Source organism: Melospiza georgiana, chromosome 10, assembly GCF_028018845.1.
Source record: "Melospiza georgiana isolate bMelGeo1 chromosome 10, bMelGeo1.pri, whole genome shotgun sequence".
Classification (NCBI taxonomy): domain Eukaryota; kingdom Metazoa; phylum Chordata; class Aves; order Passeriformes; family Passerellidae; genus Melospiza; species Melospiza georgiana.
Window position 1 is genome coordinate 8,930,641 of NC_080439.1, and position 21,724 is coordinate 8,952,364.

At 46.0% G+C, this 21,724-nt stretch overlaps 1 protein-coding gene across 2 annotated transcripts; it reads left to right on the plus strand.

The window, feature by feature from the left end:
• The first annotated feature begins 954 nt into the window (after positions 1-954).
• On the plus strand, positions 955-19,689 carry EIF4E2 (eukaryotic translation initiation factor 4E family member 2). Of its 2 annotated transcripts, XM_058031418.1 has the most exons (8): positions 955-1,035; positions 1,771-1,885; positions 2,999-3,133; positions 5,862-5,966; positions 8,733-8,885; positions 8,973-9,109; positions 16,692-16,770; positions 19,216-19,689. In XM_058031418.1, exons 1-7 carry the CDS (start codon positions 1,016-1,018, stop codon positions 16,735-16,737), a joined length of 711 nt encoding a protein of 236 aa, XP_057887401.1. In that variant the 5' UTR covers positions 955-1,015; the 3' UTR covers positions 16,738-16,770; positions 19,216-19,689. The 2 variants fall into 2 exon arrangements, with proteins under 2 accessions (XP_057887401.1, XP_057887402.1); XM_058031419.1 differs by lacking the exon at positions 16,692-16,770.
• Positions 19,690-21,724: the final 2,035 nt, after the last annotated feature.

The window sequence follows — 21,724 nt, forward strand, 5'->3', positions numbered from 1 at the left end:
TAGGACTTGGAGGGCAGGCCCTTTCCCTGTTCTGCCATTCTCCTGGGATTTCTGGGGTATTGCTGAGACACCCATTGCCTTTGCTTTCCAATAGTAAGGCAGGAATACCAGCATTACATTACTGTGCTTTTCAAGGAGGAATACACTCACACACTATAGGACAGGGGATATGTAGTGCCTTATATATGCTGAATACCATTTTTTCATGTTCCTGATAGACAGGCCGATGATGGATATTAGTTGTTTAGCATAAGTAAGTTTTAAGTAGACTGAGTTACACCAAGTTATAATATTGTGTGATTTAATATGGGGTTTTTGCTTTGCTTGCTTAACATGAGTACCTGGATTACATAGGCAACGATTTTTTTTTACTCTTTCCACATCACAAATTGATAGAGAAACAGAAACTATGGCACTCAGAACTCTATTTACTAACTCTGCCAGATAGCAGAAATTACTGTCAGAGATTTGCAAAGTACTGTGAAAAGACTGCGGTCATGGAGTAATGTGGGAACAGATTCATGAAATGCAAGGAGACGCTGAAGGAAGGACTATAGCCCTTATCCTCTATGAAGCGTCCATTACCACTTCAGGAGCTTGCAGGCTCTTTACTGGGACATTTTTCCCATTTTCTGTACATGAAGAAATGAGCGATGGGGAGGGCGTCGAGCTGGGGTTCCCTGTCGCCACAGGAAGCAAGGTGGGAAGATCCTTTGAAGAGTAACTGAGTTCTCAAACTGTATTTACGAGAGCAAAATTAATTGTCTGAATAATTTGTAACTCTCTGGCTCGCTCCCAGCGCCAGCCACGCCCCGCCCAAGATGGCGGCGTTGCCCTGAGGGCTCTCCCGGCAGCGCGTTCCCTTCCCCGCCCGCCGTGCGCTCTGTTACGGCTCCGGGAGGAAACGCGGGAGGGTATGGCGGAGCCGCCGGAAGCGGCGGAAGAGTTCCGCGAGCGGACTCAGCAGGGCGGAAGTCGCTGAGGCGAACGGGGGTGGCGGCGGCAGCGAGCGACGATGAACAACAAATTCGACGCGTGAGTGTCACCCCCGAGCCCCCCGGCCGGGCCCCGCTGCGGGGCCTGCACGGCCCCGAGCCCCGCTGGCGCCTCCCGCCGTTGCCCCGGCGCCGGGCGGGCCAGACGCGATGAGTCACGGGCTACGCACAGCCCCGTCCCTGCCGCCGGGGCCCGGCCCGGCCCCGAGGGGACGCGGCACCGGGAGGTGTGGGCGGTGGGTCGGTGGCAGGCCCGCACCGGGGAGTCGCAGGCCGCCCCGTAGCCACGCTTGTCTCTCGCCTTTTCCGGCCCTCGGCAGGGAATGGGGCGGGCGGAGAGACCTGTGGGGTGCTGGCTGCTGGCGCGGTGTCTGCTCGCCCCAGTCGCTGCCTCTGCAGTGCTGGGGGGCGTGGGGAGCGGGGCGGGCAAGAGTCAGCAGAGGTGCGGTGACAGGGCTTCGTGCGGGCCCCCTGAATAGCAGGGAACCCCAACAGGTAACTGGGGTTTCCTGTGGCAGATCGGTATCCAGCACAAACTACTTGAGTTTGTTCCAAAGCTGTTTCGTTGTTCACTTCGGCTTAAAAGTGCTTGTCCAAGATGCCTGTGATGGGCATGAAAGCAGAAGTAGTTTTTGCTGTGTGGGTTGTCAAGTGTAGATGTCCAAACTGTGGTGGTCCTTGTACCATGGAAGAGCTTTGGAACAGAGAACTACCTGGGCTTGGTATGAACCTTCTCAGCTGTGTGATGGCTTTCTTTGTTATTTTTCTTTACCAGATTGAAAGATGATGATAGTGGAGACCATGACCAGAATGAGGAAAATAACACACAGAAAGACAGTGAGAAGGAAAAGAATGATCGTGAGAAACCACAGAGTACTACCAAGAGGAAGGTATGGTGCTGCCCTCTCACTCCTCTGCCAGGGCATGGTGTGGAGTGCTGGGAGTCAATCCTCAGTTCGGGGATAAGGAAAATAGATCTTGGAGGGCTGTGGTCTCAGTGCATTGTTACTGCTGCAGTGAAGACAGAGGGACTGGGCTTGATTTCAGTAATTTGATGGCACGTTTGGAAGTCTCTCATCCAAGGGGTGAATGCTCCCTTCACTAACATAGCTGGTGCCCTGCCAGGCTTTGGAGTGGAAATGAGAAATAAGGCTTTATTTTCATCCAAAAACAAATTTGGAGGAGGACATGGGGAAAGGACTCTTGTCTGACAGGACAGCAGTGGCTTGAAGGTGCTTTGGCAGGCAGTGTTTGTGACACTGTTGAAATAACTTTTAAGATGTGTCCCTGTGTGTAATGCAGCCTGGTGAAGAAGGCATAAGACATATATCTCCCCTGGTTTGGGTTTTTTTCATCTTGTTTAGGAAACAATCCTTGTTTAGGATGCCTCCTGTGCTCTGTCTGAAGTAATGCAACCCTTGTAAACTTGCCATAGTCAAGAGGAAAGCAGCGATTTAAGCCCTGGTAACTCCTGTAACAACATCAAATAGTACAAGAAAAGGGCTTTGATTGGGGTTTTCTCTGTAAGTTTTGACTGCTGGTTAATGAGCTCTCATTGGCCTCTTTTGTGCTCATTAGGAGTATTTTCAATCAGAAATCAGTGTTTTGGAAATTCCAAAATGATCACTGCCCACTGCTGGTGATGGGCTCTGCCAAAGCTGACATAACAAGTTCTTAGATTAATCTTCCCAGAGCACTGGGGTGTTGGTTGCTTAAGGCAGTTGGTGTCGCCAAAGAGTTTTAATTGCATTTGAATCATGATTCATTATAAGTGTGGTTTGTCCTTCCCAGAGGAGGAAAGTATCTCTTTATTTTTTTCCTTAATTCCTTGAAAAAGTTAAAGGTCTCACATTTCCCTTTTTAGTTGGTCTTTTTTTTTTTTCCCTTTGAGACAGGCACAGGACTAAGATAATTCAGTTTGAATGGTTGCTTTTCTATGCTGTAAATGCAATTTTGCCCTTTTGGAGGAGCATGCTGGGGTGACCAGGGCTCTGTGTTTGCAGGCTGTGGTGCCGGGGCCGGCCGAGCACCCCTTGCAGTACAATTACACCTTCTGGTACTCGCGGCGCACGCCCGGGCGGCCCACCAGCTCGCAGAGCTACGAGCAGAACATCAAACAGATCGGCACCTTCGCCTCCGTGAGTACCTGCTGGCCCCTGCTGTGGGAAAACAGGCCGAAATCAGGGGAAATTCGGGGGGCTAGGAAGAAAGTTAGGCTTAGTAGGCCCTGGGAAATGTTAGGCCTTGAGTTTGCTAGATCGTGTGAAAGTCCACCTGTGTAGTCAGTATATGATAATTGTTAGGTGTGATTAGATATAATTATTGTTTAAAGAATCATGAGAGACTATGTTAGGGGTTTGAGGGGGATCATGAGAAATCCGTGCATGGATGAAATCAATGTATACAACAGAATGATGTTTAATATTTAATATGTAAGTTATATAATGATAGAATATAAAACATGTTCGGCTCGAAACTGTGTCGGGGTCAGATTTGGGTCTGTGTACCCCTGACACCCAGAGCTCTTCAATAAAAGCACCTGCAAATAATAATTTTGTGATTATGTGCTCCTGGACACTTAACACTGTCCCTCACACAACCTGCTCCTCCTGGCCTGCTCCCTGTGTGCTGCCTCTGTCCTGGTGGCAGTGAGTGATTTGCAAGGCAAATGAGCTCTTGAATTTCAGCAAGAGATGTGTCTTTAGCACTTTTCCTCTGCCCTGTGCTAGACCTATGTGCATGGTACTAGTTGGTATAGTAATAGAAAAAAAAAAAAAGCAGCCATGTAGTTAATTTATGGCTGGAGCAAGAGAAGGAACAGCTTTTCTGTTCCTTTTCTGTGTTGTCCCTCACACACTTCTCTCCACCCATATTCCCAGCACAAACACTGTGTTTGGAATCTGGTATGCTGTATTTGCCAACAGCTGGTGGCCTGTTGTCTGTCTCTAAGTGATGAACAAGGTGCAGTTTGATGTTGCAGTCAAGTTCATTGGAAGGCAAATTGCTCTTCCTTTCTCCTTCCACTCTGTGGTTGCTTGTTCCTGGAATAAACTTGAGCAGGCTGTGTTGGGTTTTGCATGGTGCTGGCAGAGTAAACCTGCCCTCAAGAGCCCAAGATGTGTAAGCAAAATGAGTCCCCATTACTGTTCTACAGGCCAGGAAGTCTGTTGGCTGTTTTCTTCCTATTTCTTCTAAGTCTGGTGTTTGCGCAGTTTTTTCAGGGTCTCTTATAAATATTAATTTTGCCCACCAGTACATATATACTCTGTAATATGATGATTTATAAAAACAGCCCTTTATTCCTTCTGGAGCATGCATAAAAATATGCCTGTCTGAGAGCTGGGTTGTGTTACTGTATGCACACAGGATAAGGGGGGGAAGAAGAGCCTGTTGCTGTGGGTAGTTACTGCTCCTATTAGCCTCTGTGAGCAAGTACTTTCAGGTCAGGGGATGAAAAATGTGGCTGCCCCTTGATGTTCTGGCAATAACTTTTCAGTCTGATAAATCAGTGTAGACTTAGCATTGATTTTTAGCTCCTTAGAGGAAGAACATCTTGTTGAGAATTCTGTTGTCTGCTCTTTGCTACGGAGAATTTGTTGCCGTGCTTGGCTACAGTTCTGTTAGGATGGAGAGAGACTGGCCAGCATATTTGATAATGTGTTTGGGACCAAATTCTGTTTAAGGAGATGGAAGAGCAAACTTCAGAAAGAATTGTCTAGCTGAGTCTGTGTTCAGATGTACTCCTGGCTTTTCAGTGGAAAGCTCTAAAAGCAGTGAAATGTGAACCACTAGAGGGCACATTCCTTCACTGTGCGAGTGTGATTTCCCCACGGATGTTTGGACGTGCCTGACAAAAATAGATTGCTTCTGACCCCTCCTCAGGCTTGATTCATAATTTTATTGGCTATAAAAGCAAATTCCAGCTTGGATGGCAGAGGTCACAGATTGGAGTGGAATTCCAAGTGCTGACCAAGTCGTTAAGGTCTCTGATAAAGTGCTTGGGGTGATGTCTGCCCCCTCCAGCTGCACTGCTGGTCTGCTTAATAGCTATTGTCTTACTGAGTAGAGTCTTCTTAAAATATGGAAATTCCACTTCCACTGCCTTGTTTGGTTTTAAAGATCCATCCTCTCTCAAATCCTTTCTTGCCCAGAGATTCTCAAAAGATAAATATGCTACTTTTAAGAACTATAAAAAATAAATCCCTTGCCTTACAATCAGATTGTCTCAAGCAGACACAGGGGTGCCAGAATGGAACTGGTCGAAGTGAGATGGTCCAAGTGTACCATGGCAGACTGTAAAAGGAAGTAACAGATATTTAAATAAAAACTCTGAATAGTGCCTTCTGATCTTAAACTAGCACCAGAATGTATATTTTGTCTTAAAATCTGCATACAGTAAAATTAAATTTAAAATAAAAGTCTTATTTGAAGGCTTCTGCAGTTTCCATGGTCACAGAGAGCAGTGGTTATGCAGGGCAAAGAGGTTGGCTGTAGCTGATGCCTTTGACACATACCCAGTGATTGAAAGTTTGGGCAGTAGGACTTAAAAGAGAAGTTTGGAACTGTTGTCCAGAGTTGCTGTTACCTTAGCACAGATTTCTTCAGACAAACACTGAGTGACTTTAGAGGCACCCACTGAATGTTTCAGGTGGTCACCTGGTAATGGACCCAGTCAGAAACAGGCACTAGGCTCTGACACTACTGTTGCCTTTTGTGTTGCCTAATCAACACCCTGGTGACAGGGAGTAGAGCAGAAGAGGGGAAGGTGGCTCTGGAGATTTGGTGTGAAAATGGCAGCCTGTTTCTACAGAAATCCTGACTGTGACCAGTTTGAGCAGCCTCACTGTGTGGTTGGTGTTGTTGCAGGTGGAACAGTTCTGGCGGTTTTACAGTCACATGGTACGTCCTGGGGACCTGACAGGCCACAGTGACTTCCATCTTTTCAAAGAGGGCATCAAACCCATGTGGGAGGTGAGTTGGAGCTCTCATTTCTGCCTTGATATTTTCCCACAATATTTTGGAAGTAACCTTCTACAGTAGAGGAACTCTTGTCATTAAGTGGCACTCCGTTAGATTTTCCCTGTAAGCTTGTCCTCAGAACTCTGTCCATGGAACCTGGCAGTCCTGCTGCCAGAGAGGGAAGATGGGGAAGTTGCTGCTGCACCCCCACAGAGGTTGCTGAACTGCCATTGCCAATGGAGGGGTACCCCATAGCTGCCTCCAGTGACAGCAGTGCAGGGCTTTCCTCTGGAAGGACTGGATCTCTCCAACAAAGCTTGTAAAAACCAACCCTTCTTTTTCAGTCAAGGAGGTGCATATGGTTTAAAGCCTGCACACAAAGCTGGAGATGGAGAAACAACTTTGCCTTTTATTTACTATTTGCTTTTTTTGTTTGTTTTGGTTTGGTTCTGTTGTTTTGGTTTGGTTTTGTTCCAGGGCACTTTAGTTTGCTTCTATTTCTATCCAAATCTGTTAAAAGAAATTTTAAAAGAATCTTTGCCCAGCAAATAATTCTCCCAGTTCCTGGCCTGCTTCCAGCAATGACCAATAGCATTCACAATATGGGTATTTTATGTGTTTCTCTGAAGTACCTAATTATACTGCTTGGTCTTGAGAAATTTATATGTGACCCTCATTAGCAATTATTTTAAGCAAGGTATTTTATAGCCAGTTACTGCAAACACTATTTATATAAAATGTTTAACCCTCTTTGTACTTCTGGTGAGCAAGTTCCTCAGACAATGTGTTGACCAGAGTCCCCACGTTAATGACGCCAGAATTTCTATAAAGCATTTCCCAGTAGACATTTTAAGATGGAGATGGAGAGATTCTTTAGTATTTTTACTTCTGGCCCTACTTCCTTCTTATATTTCTAGAAGAGGACCTGAGATCTCACTTCTGGCCTTCCATTGCTGCATGCTTTGTAGGGCTTTTTTTATGCTTCTTTCTCTTCCAAACCAGTCCTTCATTACTGTCATTCTTATAGGTACATATGTGCCTGTGTGTAGCTCTGATCTTTTTCTGCATCCATCTGTGCCTTTTCTGGCAAAGTCAGAAGCACTAAGCATAATAATCCCTGGTGATTTACTGGGCTGCAGATCATTATTATTCTGGTGAAGGAAAATCAAATGCTTGACTGAACCGGAGCTTGTTTAACCTGAAAGAAAACTAACAACAATCATAAAGCACATGATACAGCATCTGCCTCCCAATCACTGCTCTCTCTCTAGCTTTGAACCTGCTTAAGCCACCTTTGAGGTATTTTTAGCAATATCACTCTCTTCTGATGCCCATTAGTCATTGTGGAAACTTTGAAGAGTTAAACCCAGCTCCCAGGCTGTGATGTTCACAACTTGGAAAACAAGGGTAGTTAAGAGAAAGCAGTTTGCTTCTCACGGGATTCTGCCATATTCCTAGAACTTAGGTTGATTTGGATGGCTCCTGTCATGCTTTGAGGTTTGTCTGGAGCTGACACCTTCCCCTTTCAGTCCAGCACATACCTGAAAAGTAAGAGTCAGGTGAATGCTGCTGTTATGCTGACACTTCCATGTTTCCTCAGGATTGCTTTGCTAGCACTTGCTGTCTTTGAGAGAGCAGACAAATGTTTAGTTTCATCCGAGCCCTAGAGAAGCTTTCAGGCTAAAATGAAATTAACTTTATTTCATTAAGATGGGTTGGGCTCCCTTGCCTGGCATCTTCAAGGTGTGTCCCAACTTGGCAGAGGGGATTGCTGGGGATTTGGAGAGGGATGGCCTGTTTTGTGCAGTCCCCTCTGAGTCATTCTTTGTTCTCTGTTTCTGTTCTAGACCTGTCTTCCCTTACCCTTCCTAACTGCCACCTCTTTGACTTGTTCCTACCTCTCTGTCTTCAGCTTTGGATGGAATTTGTTCCCCTCTGACCTTGTAAGATTTCCCAGCTACAGAGTTGTACCAGAGAATGCCACAGTGTTCTGCACAGAGGAGGAGCTGCTCTTTGACATAGCTGTGCGTTCTGGGGAGCAGGGGAGGCTGGAGCAGTTTCCAGCTCTTTGTCAGCTTCAAGATACAGAATCACAATATTGAGGTGACAGACTGGGTGCTTAGCATTAATTTTTTCTTTTACTTTCTCCCCTCATTTTGGTTATTTCCCTGGGTCACCACAGTCTGGAACAAACATTCAGGTGTATGATGTGTGATAATGTCAGAGAACAGGGTGATCCTTTCTGTGTTAGCAAACTTGTGAGCTCATTCTTGGAAATGTGGAAGGAAAATGTCTATCAAATTTTTCCTTGCTTTTAAAGTACTCTTTTGCAAACTCTTTACTGGCCTTCCATGCTCTGTGATGTGGGGGTTGTCCTGTTTTACAGGGATCTTGTTTTACAGCAGAATTACATAGACAGGGGATTAGACAAATGGTGACTCTGTCTCAAGTTTAGGAGTAGTCTTAAAGTCCTTGCCTCTGGATCTGTTTGTGCAAATTGGTAGGCTGGTTTTAGTCTTTGCTAGGGGGATCAAAACACAAGAACTCAAGTCATCAGGGCATAGAACTTGGTCTGGAAGGCTGAGGGCCATTGTTTCAAGTACTTAGTATTCAAAGTAAGTGGTTTTCCTCTGTCTCTGCTTATATGGGGGAGAAGTGAAATAAAATGCTTTTGCTTAAAAACACCTTCCTTGCCCCACCTAATCAATATCTGCTGTCTTTTGGGTAGCAGAAAAATAGCTAGGAGAAAACAAATCAATTTATTTCCCCTCTTCCTAGGATGATGCCAACAAAAATGGTGGTAAATGGATTATCCGTCTGCGGAAGGGCTTAGCATCGCGGTGCTGGGAGAATCTTATTCTGGCCATGTTGGGAGAGCAGTTCATGGTGGGGGAAGAAATCTGTGGGGCTGTGGTCTCTGTCCGATTCCAGGTGAGTGCTTTTGAGAACCGTGCTTCCATGTGGCGAGGCTGCAGAAAGTGCCCTGTGCTCACCCCTCCCTCCCATGCTGTTCCACAGGAGGACATCATCTCCATATGGAACAAGACAGCCAGCGACCAGGCCACGACAGCCCGGATACGCGACACGTTACGAAGAGTGCTCAACCTACCTCCCAACACCATCATGGAATACAAAACCCACACCGACAGCATCAAGTACGTGTGCTGGCCAGGGGGGTGCTGCGGGGTGCATGTGTGCTCCAGCAGCTCGCAGCACGGCACGGGCCTTGGCAGAAGTGCTCGTGTGCGTTAGGGCTGCTCCTGCAAACTGAAGTGCAAACAGCAGCGCTTGTTGCCGGCGCGCTTTGAAAGCCAGATTTCTGTGTGGTTGTCGTGGGTGTTTGGTTCCATGAGCAAAACCTTTTTCTTTTTTAAATGTGTGATCCAGGGTTGTTTTAACAATCCACCCAGCCTGTCACTCGGGTGATGGGCAGCCCAGGGTGGGACTGTGGCTCGATGTATTCAAAGACAAGATTGCAGTGGGGGCAGTTGAATAATTTGAATAAATAGAGATTCTGGGGAATAAAGTGCGGAAGCTAACAGGGATTTATAGTGCCATTAGACTTATAAATGGTCTTGGGAAAGTGCTGTGTGAATTTACAGTGCTGAACAAATGATTTCTAATCATAATAAACGTCATATATTAAGTCTTCCAGGCCCTGGTGACAGAGGCTCTTTAACAAGACTAGAAGATCATGGTACACAGAGAGCACAGCTGTATTTTTAAATAAATGTATTATAGCTTACCATATCAGGCCATTCAGGGTGACTTTTATTTCCCACAAAGTGAGGAAAAATTGCATATATAGATATTATTTAGAGCTGAGTAATATGTTTTTCTTTTTTTCTTGAGTGTACTGTAAACTAATAGATCATAACTGATTAAACTATAAACTGATTAGGTGATATTGGTTAAATTAATACTTGAAAAGGTGCACACAGAAAAAAAAGTGAAATGAGTAAGACACTGATGGGGCAGAGAGCTTTCTAATCTTGCTTGTAATGAAGGTGCAAGTATCTTTCATAACTTTCTTTTATCATGCTGGCTTGTTCCACATAATCATGCTGTCATCAGTCTGCTGTCAGACAGTTTGATGGGATCCATCCTGGTTCTAGCAGACAGCTGGCTTCCAATTTTGAGTGTGGGTCACTAGTAAGTATACAGAAATCTCATTGAAACTGCCTGTAAGCATTTAGTGTTCCATGTGGCCCTCCCTCCTGTGTGCTTGGGAAAGAGAAGAGAAGAGAAGAGAAGAGAAGAGAAGAGAAGAGAAGAGAAGAGAAGAGAAGAGAAGAGAAGAGAAGAGAAGAGAAGAGAAGAGAAGAGAAGAGAAGAGAAGAGAAGAGAAGAGAAGAGAAGAGAAGAGAAGAGAAGAGAAGAGAAGAGAAGAGAAGAGAAGAGAAGAGAAGAGAAGAGAAGAGAAGAGAAGAGAAGAGAAAGAGATTATTTTTTTTGTGATTTTGCCACTAACGTTTCTCGTGCTCCTTTTGCCAGGAGAGGGCACTATGGACTCTCTGTCCATGCAGGGAAATAGCAATGTGCTCGTGTGGACACGCAGCCGAGTATTTTACTCCTGTTCAGCAGCAGCAGCAGCAGACTGCAGGCTGTGGTGATGTGGCTTTGTGGTGAGAGCAGGGAGGTGTTTGACTTTTCTCAGTCTCTGTAGTAAAAGCTGTGTGTGGAGCCAGCAGTCCTAAGCTGTGGTGGTGGTTCATGTAGCAAGTGTAAAATGGGAGTGGCGTGGCCTTTCCCTTGTGAGCTATCACCACCAGCACTTCCTAGCACAGAGAATGCTTCTATAGCAGTGTTTGTTTTTGCTCTGGCAGGTGTAAGGCCTTGAGTGATGGTGCAGCCAGTAGTACACCAGTGTAACATGCTGTGCTTCCTGCCCTCTCTTCCTGCATAGCATCCGAGTTTCATTTTGTGCTGCTGACGTGTGGTGCAAAATGAGCTTGTCTGAGAATAACAGGTGTTGGAGGTATCAAGTTTAGTAGCTCAGATTACAGCTGGGAGCAATTCTTAAGTAGAGGCCAACTGGCTTCTCTCCCACTCATTCTTCTGTGGGTAGGAGGGTTAGTAGGAATTGCTTTGATGATGTCCCAATCAGGTAGGTCTAAGCAATTAACCTTCTGCCATGTAGGGCATCATGAAAGTCCCTTTTTTCCCATTGCCTAGCTAAAGCTGCAGCAGTCTGATTGCAATGCTCTCCAGCATCTCCTTCCAAAGGCACTGGTGTAAATTCAGAGTAGAAGTGCTGTCAGTGGAGTTTCTGTGTAGTGAAGCACAGACCAGCTTCTTGTGCCTCTCTTGCCTGGTACCAGCAGGCAGCAAGGGGCAGCAGCTGCAGAGAGGTGGTGGTGACTGCTTTGTGACAGAGAAGAGCAGGACAGCCCCAGCCTTCAGTCTGACTCTGCTTGGATAAGCTTCATATCATTAAGGTTCTCTCATTAATAAAGAATCTCTTGTGTAACTAGTTCTATCCTCCATGAAGTCTGGCTCCTTTTCCTCACCCATCTATCAAGTCCTGTTGAAATACTGTCCATCATGAATAAACTCCACTTATGCTGCACATGTACCATGTGATTTATGACTGGGGAGGGCTTTCTAGCCAGCACTCTATATTCACACTCTGGCTGTGTTTCATGAAAAGCTCTAATGGAAGAGCTGTGCTCTAGGCTTTGTCAGGGCTGCCTTTTGAGGGGGGCTCGTGGCATTTTTCATTTGTATGGGCTGCATCTCTCCACTAGAGCTCTGCTCATGTGCAGGGTTTGATTGGCATTGATTGTGCTTCAGGGAAGGGAGCATGCTTAGCAAGAAAAGAACAGGCATTTCTTAAAACCTTGCCTTTTAGGTAGTGAATTGACCTGGATTAGCTTTTGACACACTGTAAATGAATGCTTCTGTAGAAATTGCTAGCATGCCTCTCACTGTGGAACCTGAGCCCTGTGTTTCAGGTTTTGTATATTCCTTTTTTGATGATGCATTTCATATTAAATCATTTCTAGACACCATTTTTCATGAGTTGTCAGCGAGGCTGCAGCCCCCGTTGTTTCAGAAAGTGGTGGTGCTGCCAAGCTGCATCTGAAAAGTACCTGTTGCGTCACAGCTATTCCAGGGAGCTGTTCTGCATTCTGTCCTTCCTGCTCTCAGTGCTGGGGCTTGTGCATTTAGCTAGATAAGCAGATCTTTCATTGCAATTTTCCTGTGTTTGTCCTTTCTCTTGCTCGTGATATTGACGAGCTGCCTAAATCCCAGCAAGTTGAAGGGTCAGCCTAGTCTGTATGAATTTCCAATCTTGCTAGGAAAGCTAGAACAATCTCTTAGACTCTGCTAAATTCCTGGGGATTTATAGTACCTTAGGCGTTACAGTGCTGAGCGCCTGAAGAGAACATATGTGACATTTTGTGGGCTACCTTGTTTCAGTAGCTGGAGAGAAATTGCTTTTCTTTGTTCCCTCAGAGGTGCACTGAGAGAGGAGCACTCAGATGCAGTGAACCACTTAATAGGTTCAGTTCATCAGTGTTGTTAACCTTGGAGGTGACAAGGTCCAGAAGTGACAGTGACTTATGGACAGTGGTACTTCCTGTGGCTTGGAATTAAGGGCAAAATACCAAACCTCTTTTGCTGCCGTAGCAGATGCACTTTTTTTGAAAGCAGAATGTTGCCAACCACAGTCTGGCCATGTCTCTGCAAAGCCACTGAAAATATTCAGGTATCTGCAGTTGGGAGAGGGGTGGAGGGAAAGTGATCACTTCACATTTGACTTTGAGCATTGCAGCATGAAGTTCCTGGCTGCCTTGCCCTGTCTGAGCTTATCAGCCTTTCTTTTCTGCCCTGATAACTGTGGTCAGTGACCATCTCCTTTCGTGAGAGCTCTCACCCACAACACTGTCCAGGAATCCCAGGCAAATTCAGCAACACTGCTTCCAGTGCCAGGAGGGGCCAGAGCAGTGACCATCAGCAGGTTACCACTGAGCAGGCTGGTGTGGAAATGTTTGTGTTGCTGTGTGACATTACAGATTGTCCTGTCAGCTCTAAAGCAAGGCTGCTTTTTCTGGAAACAAATCTTTGCTTATTCCTAAGTGCCTGCTGCAGTGAGAGCTGAGCAGGGTATAAAACTATCCTTTCCTTTCAAAGTCACCAGTGATAACTAATGGGATGGCTCGAGTAAATGAGAAGAACAGTTGATCTTAATAGAGCTGGCACTGGGTTCATTTCACTGCAGGCAGCTGGAGGAAATGGCCTCAGACTATATTGTAGGTAGGAAAGAAGAGGATATCCTATGGAGGGAATAATGCACTATAAGAAGACTGCAGGGGTGAGGTTCTCAGGACAAAAAGGGAGGAATGGCAAAAAATGAGTAATTAAGCTGAGAAATCACTGTGGAAGTGACAGGCGTTGCACAAGAAGATCAGTGTTTACGAGACAAGTAAGCTGCTGGTAGGGTGCTTGTGAGGTCTCCCTTGTCACAGCAGAGTTCAGCTAATCCTGTAACTGTTGTGGTTTTAAAACACTGATTTCCCTTTGCTTGCTAATTTCCAAAACCTTAGGAGAACTCCTCAGTGCTGCTGTTCTACTTGTGTCACCTGTGTCTTTGACTGTGTCCTAAATGGACTGGGCAGGGTTAACCTTGCCTAAAGAGAAATGGTGTGCAAAGGGGACCCTCACACATTGTCTGATGCCTGTCAGGGGAAGGCAGAGTGCCTTGGATCTTGCCAGCTCTAGAACTGCATTGTTTCACCTTCTTCCATTCAGGTCTGAGAGCAGGAATAAAATCTAGAGGAGAGCAGTGAGGTTCCAGATCTGATAGCTGTCCTCTTCTCCTGAGTCTCTGCAATACTGGCTTCATTCATTTAGTGCTCCATTCTCCAGTCTCAGAAATGTTTCCAGGTGCTGAAAGTCTAAAAGCACTTTCATAGACCTGGTCTTTGAATTGGTGGATTCAGTGATTCTTTCTCCATCAACATAATATGTTTTATTCAGATGTGTCCATGACTTTGTGAAAGGCTTCCTTATCTTGGTGGCCTGTCTCTTACCAAAAAACGTGCCTATAACCTATTTATTTCATGGTTGGTTTTTTTTTTCAAGGAGGTCAGTTTGGTTGTGTTTATTTAATTGTGTTATATTGCCTTTGCTCCAGGTACTGCCAGGCAGGTGACAGCATTATTTCAGGCTAGAAGACTACCCTAGATGTTTTTTTCAAGCTGTTAGTCACAAAGTTCTTGTCTGACTGTGAACAAATCCCAGGGGAATCATCCAGGAAGAGGCTGTGCTGCTCTGGACACCTGCAGAGTGTAGTGAGTGGTCAGTGTGCTGGGAGGTTCCATTGGGCTGGCAAAAGAGACAGACCTTGGTGCCCTTTGTAAGGTACCCTAAGTGCACTCTGAGCTCTCTGGATCCTTTTTAGCTGGGGAAGGAGAAGGTAAGGAGCAGGGTTGCACAGAGAAATAATGGAGGCAAACTACTGGGACTTAACTGAGGGTGTTTACAGAAAACAGCTAGTGCTGCTTGCACAATAGTGATTTGGAAAGCCCCTTGAAGCAACTAATACTGCCCTTCCTCTTTTTAATGGAGTCTTCCTCTTTTTTTTTCTTTTTTTTTTTTTTTTTTCTTTTTTTTTTTTTTTTTTTCTTTTTGGGGAGATAGTGGCTTCTTTTTTATTTTTTTTCCCTTCCAATTTACTTGCTGGGGCTAAAGGGAGCTCTGTCTGGGTCCTGACCCTGGGCAGTGGGGAAGAAGGTGGGAAGTTTCAACAGTTGTGGGTCAGGAATGAGTGTGGAAGAACAGCACTGGCTGGCTTTGTTTAGCCTGCCAACATTTCCATTTCCCATCTGTTCAATGGGAATAATCTAAGTGTTGGGGATCAATTCACTGAGTATCTGATCGCTGTGCAGACAGTATGGCAATAAGGTACTAAAAATGTCTATACATAAAAATAACCTCTTAGACTCTCTGGCACTGTGCCTTTGGCATGTCACAGGTCATAAAGATTCTGCCAGATGAAATTAACTGGCAGCCTTGTTCAGTATGGAATGAGAGCAGTTTGCTCTCCTAGTGTAGTTTAGGTACATTAGGGCAGACACATCCTAGTGGATTTTTTCAGTCAAGTCAGCAGATAGTTGGAGTCATTAGTACTATAATACATATGAGGGTCTTGAATTAAAAATTCTTGTCTGGAAGAGCTTTTTCTCTCTGTCTGTTGAGGACAGAGATGAAGGACTGTGCATGATGTTATTGGGATGTTGGAACAAGGAACTCCTTAGTGTGAAAGGGGTAATAAATTATCAATCATGTTGACAAGTAATCTGTCCTTGTGTTTCTTCTGCTGAGAAGTTACAAGTTTGGGAGAACCATGGGAGGGGAAAGAGAGATGTGATTGTGGGTGATGGGAATGTGGTAGAGATAGAAGGAAGGTTGGAGGGAAGACATGAAGGTGGAGACTCTTTGACAAGTCTGGAAATGTGCGAAGATTACCAGCAACTAAGAGAGCTTCAGATTCAGAGTTTCTCTTCTCCCTAACTTTCTTCTGAAGTTAGGCTGTTGAACTCCAAGGTCTTTGTGTTTATTTGGGTTATGACTGCCTGGGAAAGAGCATGTGACACCTGGGCTGCTTTTGCAAATTCCATTTGAGAGCTTGACTCTGAGGCTCAGATAAGAGCCACATTGGTGGTCCAGTTGTGGCACAGGTGCTGACTAATACAGGGTTTCCATTTCTGGACTCTACTATTGTGTTGCAGTGGCCTGATGAGGCAACGCACAAAGCAAAATGTGAAGTAGCTGAGAAGTACCAGCAGAAAAATCGAGAGGGTAGTCTGAGTTTATGATTGACCTGGGTTCTCTTTAAGGTCCCTCCAGCTCAATGGGACTCTGTGGCTTCAGAAAATGGCTTGGCATGTGCTGTAGGCATCAGTACTGTTTTGCTGGCACAGAGAACTATGAGGTTCTTTGATGTCTCTGATCCTAGAAGATAATAACCATGCTCACATTAACCTCAGCATGTTTTCCCTGAGAGGGTTTTCAGTATGCTGCCTTCATAAAACCGACAGCAATTTTTCAGTCTGCTGCCTTCATCCGTCAGGAACGTTCTCCACCAGGGAATGCAGTGTTGGACCTGTCCTTCTAACTTATCTAAAAACATTTTCATTTCAGAAAGTTGTGATGTTTTTACTGAGTCGTCATTAATAACGCAGGTTTACAATGGGAAATGAGACTTCCTAATAACAATTGGATTCTGCTGCCTTATTAAAGAATTTCGTAAGAACTAAGCTGTCTGGCATTGAAAGAAGCCCCTTTTGGGGGGATTACCTGCATATGCAGTATGTGGCAAAGCATGAGGCCAGTGACTGGCTGAGTTTAACCAGCCAAGGAATGTGATAATCCTCCAGAAAGACGTAACATGGGCTATTTTATGAGCAATAGGAAATGGATATTCCATTTGTGCCTAGGAAGGTCATACCTGTCTCTGGGTATTAATGTGGCTTTATCACCAGCAGCCAGTGGGAACGCTTCATGTCTGTGCAGAACGCTAAAGCTGCCTTGTGCTGTCAGATGTTTGGCTGGATTTTAAGGATGCTTCTATCCACTAGGGCTATCAGAGAATATTGCCTTGCTCTCTGAAGACAAGTGCCTTTTAAACGTTATTGAATGTTTCTGCTCTCGTTAAAAGTTAAGAAGCCTTTGATCTGAAGTGCTATTTTTTGGTTTTATTTCATTTTTTTTTTCCCTCTGGCTTGCCAGGGCCTGGGAGGAGTTTCATGGCCTGGTGAACAGCAGTGGCCGCTGATCGAACGCTCCCCCTCCCTCTGTCACACCCAGGGTAGGGCCTCATCTTTCTTCCTATGTGACTCCATGGCATACCTCTCAGCTTCCAACCTCCTTCCCATGGGCTGGCATGTTCTCTTGTCTTATGGGCCTAATGATGGGCCCATTCTGCTATTTGTTCTTTTCTAAAGGTCAAAATTACTTTAAATTTAATTTTTTGACCACACCACCAGCATTTTCTGTTGAGGTGCTGTGTGCTATTTTGCTAATGTGTCCTTCCTGTGTATGAGGCACTTGTATCCCAGACCTGGTCCCAGGAGGCTGAGAGGTATGTCTTCAGCTTGGGTGTGTTGCCTAGGGTTGACTGTAAGCAGATATGGAGTGGTAAATGAATCCTAAGCATATCCAGAGGGTGGACACTGCAAGAGGCACCTGGGGCCTGACACACACCTCTTTAACAGTGGGCTGCAACAGAATAAATTAATTGGTCAATAAAAGCTTGTTCAGGAAGGACACCCAGTAGCTACTGTAGGTAGAAATAATAATGTTGTGACTAATGAGACAACCACTCTCTACTACTGGTAGTCAGCCAAGATATGCAGAGAAGATAGCCAAGGTGAGCCCAGGGCTGCTGAGAGCCTCACAGCTCAGATTGTTTTTCCCTGCAGTGCCCAATTCCCTGACAGCAGGCCCTTAAGAAAGGCCAGCTAGAGACCTGGCCATGAGAGTTGGGTTGATTGTAGCCAAGTGGGATCACTGGATTGCTGGCTGCCAGAGCAGACGAATCTGCTGGGAGGAAGCATTTACATTGCTCAGTTCCCATAACTGGGCAGTGGAATGTAGCTGCTCCAAAACAGCTGAGCTCTAAGGAGCTGCTGGGGATCCCAAAACCTCCCTCAACAGCATTGGGTGAGCAGTGTTATCATACCTTCCTCTGAAGTCATGGGTGAAAATAATAACCTCTCTCTCCTCACAGGTTTGTTTTTTTGTGAGGATCAGTGTTTACAAAATACTACGCAGGCACTTGGTAGTGTTGTTATTGTTAGATGACATTCACGTGTCCTTCTGGAAGAGGAAACCAGCTCACTTAATGATTCACCAGGCTCTGAAGGGTACAGGAAAACAGTGGCAGAGTTTATTTAGCTCTCAGCTGTATTGGGTGGCCTCTGCTGAGCACAGATGAGCAGAGGGCCTGGGGCACCCCAGCAGAGGCAGAAGGAGGGAAAAAATAGAGAAAAAACCATCCACTAAAGAGCTACCTAAAGTGTGCTGTCTTCCTTGGGTAGATGGCACAGGTTAAAGTCCAGTATGGGATAGAAAGCCAAACCATTGTTGCAAATTAACCAGAATCCAGTTAATGAATCCTGAATCACGTTCCCAAATGCAGCCCAGCCTGCTTTTCTGGCTAGTGCAAAGGTGAATCCCAGTCTTCTGCAGCATGGTTTTTGCTGTCAGGTCATAGCAGAGTAACTTTTTAAACTCTGAAAAGTGGTTTTTACTTCCTTCTGTTCTTCCAGTTCTCCATCCCACCTCTCAGAGGTGTTCCAGCCTGTGCTGGCAGCACACAATGATAGCTCACGGGTTTGAGTGGAATTTCACAGTCCTGCACAGCACCTTGCTGCTGAAGTTGCTGCCTTTGCTCTTCAGCTATTTGATGTGATATGTCCTGAGGCATCCCTAAATGTTTTGGCTTGGGCAACTTACAGCCCTGTCCTTGTTCATGGGAAGAGCTGCCAAACTTATCCTCTCAACGTAATTGTAATCTCCTTTTCTCAACACACTGCCTGTTAATGTGGGAGTGTGCTTTTCCTGTTGCTGCTGCTCACAGGCTGGCAGTAAGCAATAACAGATTTCTGTAACCTGCCCCATCTTCTGTTGCTGCAGTGCCATGAGACTGCACTGAGGGAGATTGTAGCCCAGCACTCCTTCCTTGGTCAATAAGCCCCCGTGGCTGTACTCTGAGTGAGCAGAAGCTGCTGAAGAAACTCGTCTATTTAAACTTGAGGAAAACACCCTTTTCAGATTAGATACTTTTAAGGTAGGAGAGATCAGAGAGCTAAACTTGTTGACAGTATGACTAAATAGGAGGGACAGAGGCAGGGGGAGGTTGGTCTGATAGTGTATTTGTGTTCCAAGCAGAATCCCCGAGATAAATGCTTGCTAAGGAAGAGACCTTGCAAGTTGTTTAAACAGCAGAATCCATCAGGGAAGTTTCCACATTTCCATTCTATCATTTGCTCACAGGAGATGACAATTTTTTCTTCTCACTAAGTGGGGATGAACCAGGATCTCCCTCTGTTCCAAGGGTTCTGGAGTGACAGCTGACTTGTGTGAGAAGTCTGTAGTTAGGAAGATCTGCATGGGAGATTTAGCAAGTGTTGATTTTGAGTGATGTACTGGGATGGCAACACTGTTGGCTGTAGTGGGGACAATGAGGAGGTGCTGTGATCTGAAGGAATGCACATCTTTAACCACTTTTTTCCTTCCCTCTGTTTTCCAGGGATAATTCAAGCTTTCGAAACACAAAAATCACATTGTGAGAACAAGAGTTGGCACTAAGCTCCTCTCTCCGTGTTGAAAGCACTGAGAGTGGCCTCCGACCTCTGAAGGGACTCATGGGCCACTCTCGCACTCCTCCCTGGGGGAAGGATCCACCTGAAGCCCTCCAGCAGCAGCGGTGACAATAGAGGCCGGTTTTGTCTTACACAAACTTTTTTTTAGCAGCGGGGCGGGAGGCAGCCTTTCAATTAGCGGCGGGCCCTCGGGGCCGCATCTTGCAGCACTTTCCTGTCTTTCTCTACATGGCACGCAGGATCTCTGGGATTCTGCCCCAACATCAGAGCCTTTTGCTGAGGGAAACCAGTATTATAAATCTCTCTGCAGCTGGGAGGAGCATCCCAGTTGAGAGTCAGCCCTGTGGTTTTCAAATGCCCCTTTTCAGTTCTGCCAATAAATTATTGGGTCTCTTTGTTTCTTTCAGTCTCTCATTTTTTGGCTTTGTCTGAAATTCAGTGTGGTGGTATTTCTCTAGGCTGCTTGCTTTATCTTTGCCTCTTCTTTATGCTCCCAGGTTAGCAGTGCCTTGTACCCACCCCTTTTTGTTATGGAGAGGAATTTGAGCTTCCCTTAAACCAGGACAAAGACTTGTTTGGTGTTAGTTGCCTTCATTCTGTCTGTCTCAATAGAGAATTCAGGGCCAAGCCTCCTTCTTGTGTGCACTGGGGCTTTTAAGTCCCTGGCCACCTGGGAAACTGGGCCCCCAGTGGGTTTAGCAGAAGAGGGCGATGGCCCAGCCTGCTGCTCAGAGCTGCGTGACAGCTGTGACCAGAAGAGGGGCTCGGAGTGACCCCCTGTCCTCCGGGGTGAGCCTCAAATGATGGGCTGCTGCCTGGAAAGCCAGCATGGCTGCAATTTGGATGCCACGGAAACAATAGGAGCTAATTATTTCCTCTGATTCTGCTTGACTACAACACTAATTGTACTCATTAACAGCTCCAGCCTTTTCTCTTTTTCCTTGGGGAATCTCACAATTGCCTTTCATTTTTAATGGAGCCTTTGCCTTGGGCCCAGGAGGGGAGGCTGTGGCCAGTGATGGGGCACATCTCCTGCCCCGTGTGCTCTGTGCAGTCCCCCAGGAGAAGGGGCTGCTTGGGCCAATCTGCTCGTGACTGCAGAACCAGCAGCCCATGTCTGGGACAATTACCAGCCTTGGAGCCTGGGAGACATTCAGCCTCATGACTCCAATTGCAAATTCCTTGTCTTACTATTGAAGTCTAGATTGAAAGCAGCCAAGACTGGCAGAGAAAAGAGTTTAAAATATTCAGTCTTCTAAAGAGTTTGTGTTCTTCGTTCAGAGTGTCAGGCTGTCTCTAGGGACATTCCTTGCACTGACAGCAATGACTAAGTGCTCCCCCTGGTCAGGCAGTTAGCACCTGGCTGGGCAGGGAGCAGGGCTGTTCCCCAAGCTCTAGTGGCATCCCTCTCTGTGTTTCTTGAGACCCATGGTCCTGTTCCTGCTTTTGGCACTTGTCACCAGCTCTCAACCAAATGCTCTTTTCCAGACACGGTTTGTTTTCCGTGCTGCAGGCAGGTACTACTATGGCTGCTACTTAAGATTCCTTTTAAATACAACTCTCCCCTGCTGCTCTCCAGTATTTGTTAGGGGGGATTTAGCGGTAATTGCATTTTGGCAATCTAAGCAAAAATAGCCTTACAAGGCAGGGCTGAAATATTAGCTGCAGGTTCCTTTTATTCTCAGCACATTTAGCTTTTTGCAGATGACATCACTTAGTGCTTTATCCTGTTGTTGTGCCCAGCTGTGCGTCATGTCCACCTCTGTTATTTCATGTTCTCGCCCACTTCTCGCCTCTGATGCCCCTTGTCTAAGCTGGTGCTGATGAGTGCAGGCTTGCTATTAAATCTGAAAATGCTGTGGTCCTGCTGTGCTCGCCCTCAAATGCGCTTTGTGAGTGAGCTGTGGAAGAGCCCTTCCCAGGGAGGCTGTTCCTCTCCTCCCACTGCCCCCGTGGTTGAGATTTAGAGGAACTCAGCAGAGGTTCCTCTTGCTCAGCCTTGAAGAGAGTGAGCTGGCTGGGTGTGGAGTTTGTCCTCTTTAAGGCTACTTTTCCTGAAGTCAGGAAAAAAGCAGTGGTTGATCAGTGCCAAGCCTGGGGCTTCCGTGGCCTGAAGGGGGATGAAGCCAGACTGGTTTTTGAGCTGGACGTTTGGTTTGTGGTGCTCTGCATCCTACTAATGAGAATAGTGAAAACATCAGTATGAGGTTGTTTGGGAAGGGAAGGAGCTTCTGTTGAGCTCTAGAAAAAGGTTTCAGATCCTCTTCATTCGGGAAGGAAGCTCTAGCCATGGGAGCACCAAATCTGCAGTGAGTCAAGACCTCTCCTGTTTTTGTTATCCCAAAGGATTTGAACACCCTTCAACTTCACAACTTTATATCCCTCCAAAGTGGCCTTTGGGGAAACTGGAAGATCTTTGAGCCCTGAGGCTCAAAA

Bases quoted from the DNA above. Each gene is read 5' to 3' on its own strand.
- EIF4E2 (XM_058031418.1), top strand. From the start codon at position 1,016: ATGAACAACAAATTCGACGC. The intron at 1,036-1,770 runs GTGAGTGTCACC...TTTCTTTACCAG, and splicing joins ATGAACAACAAATTCGACGC to ATTGAAAGATGATGATAGTG. The intron at 3,134-5,861 runs GTGAGTACCTGC...GTGTTGTTGCAG, and splicing joins AGATCGGCACCTTCGCCTCC to GTGGAACAGTTCTGGCGGTT.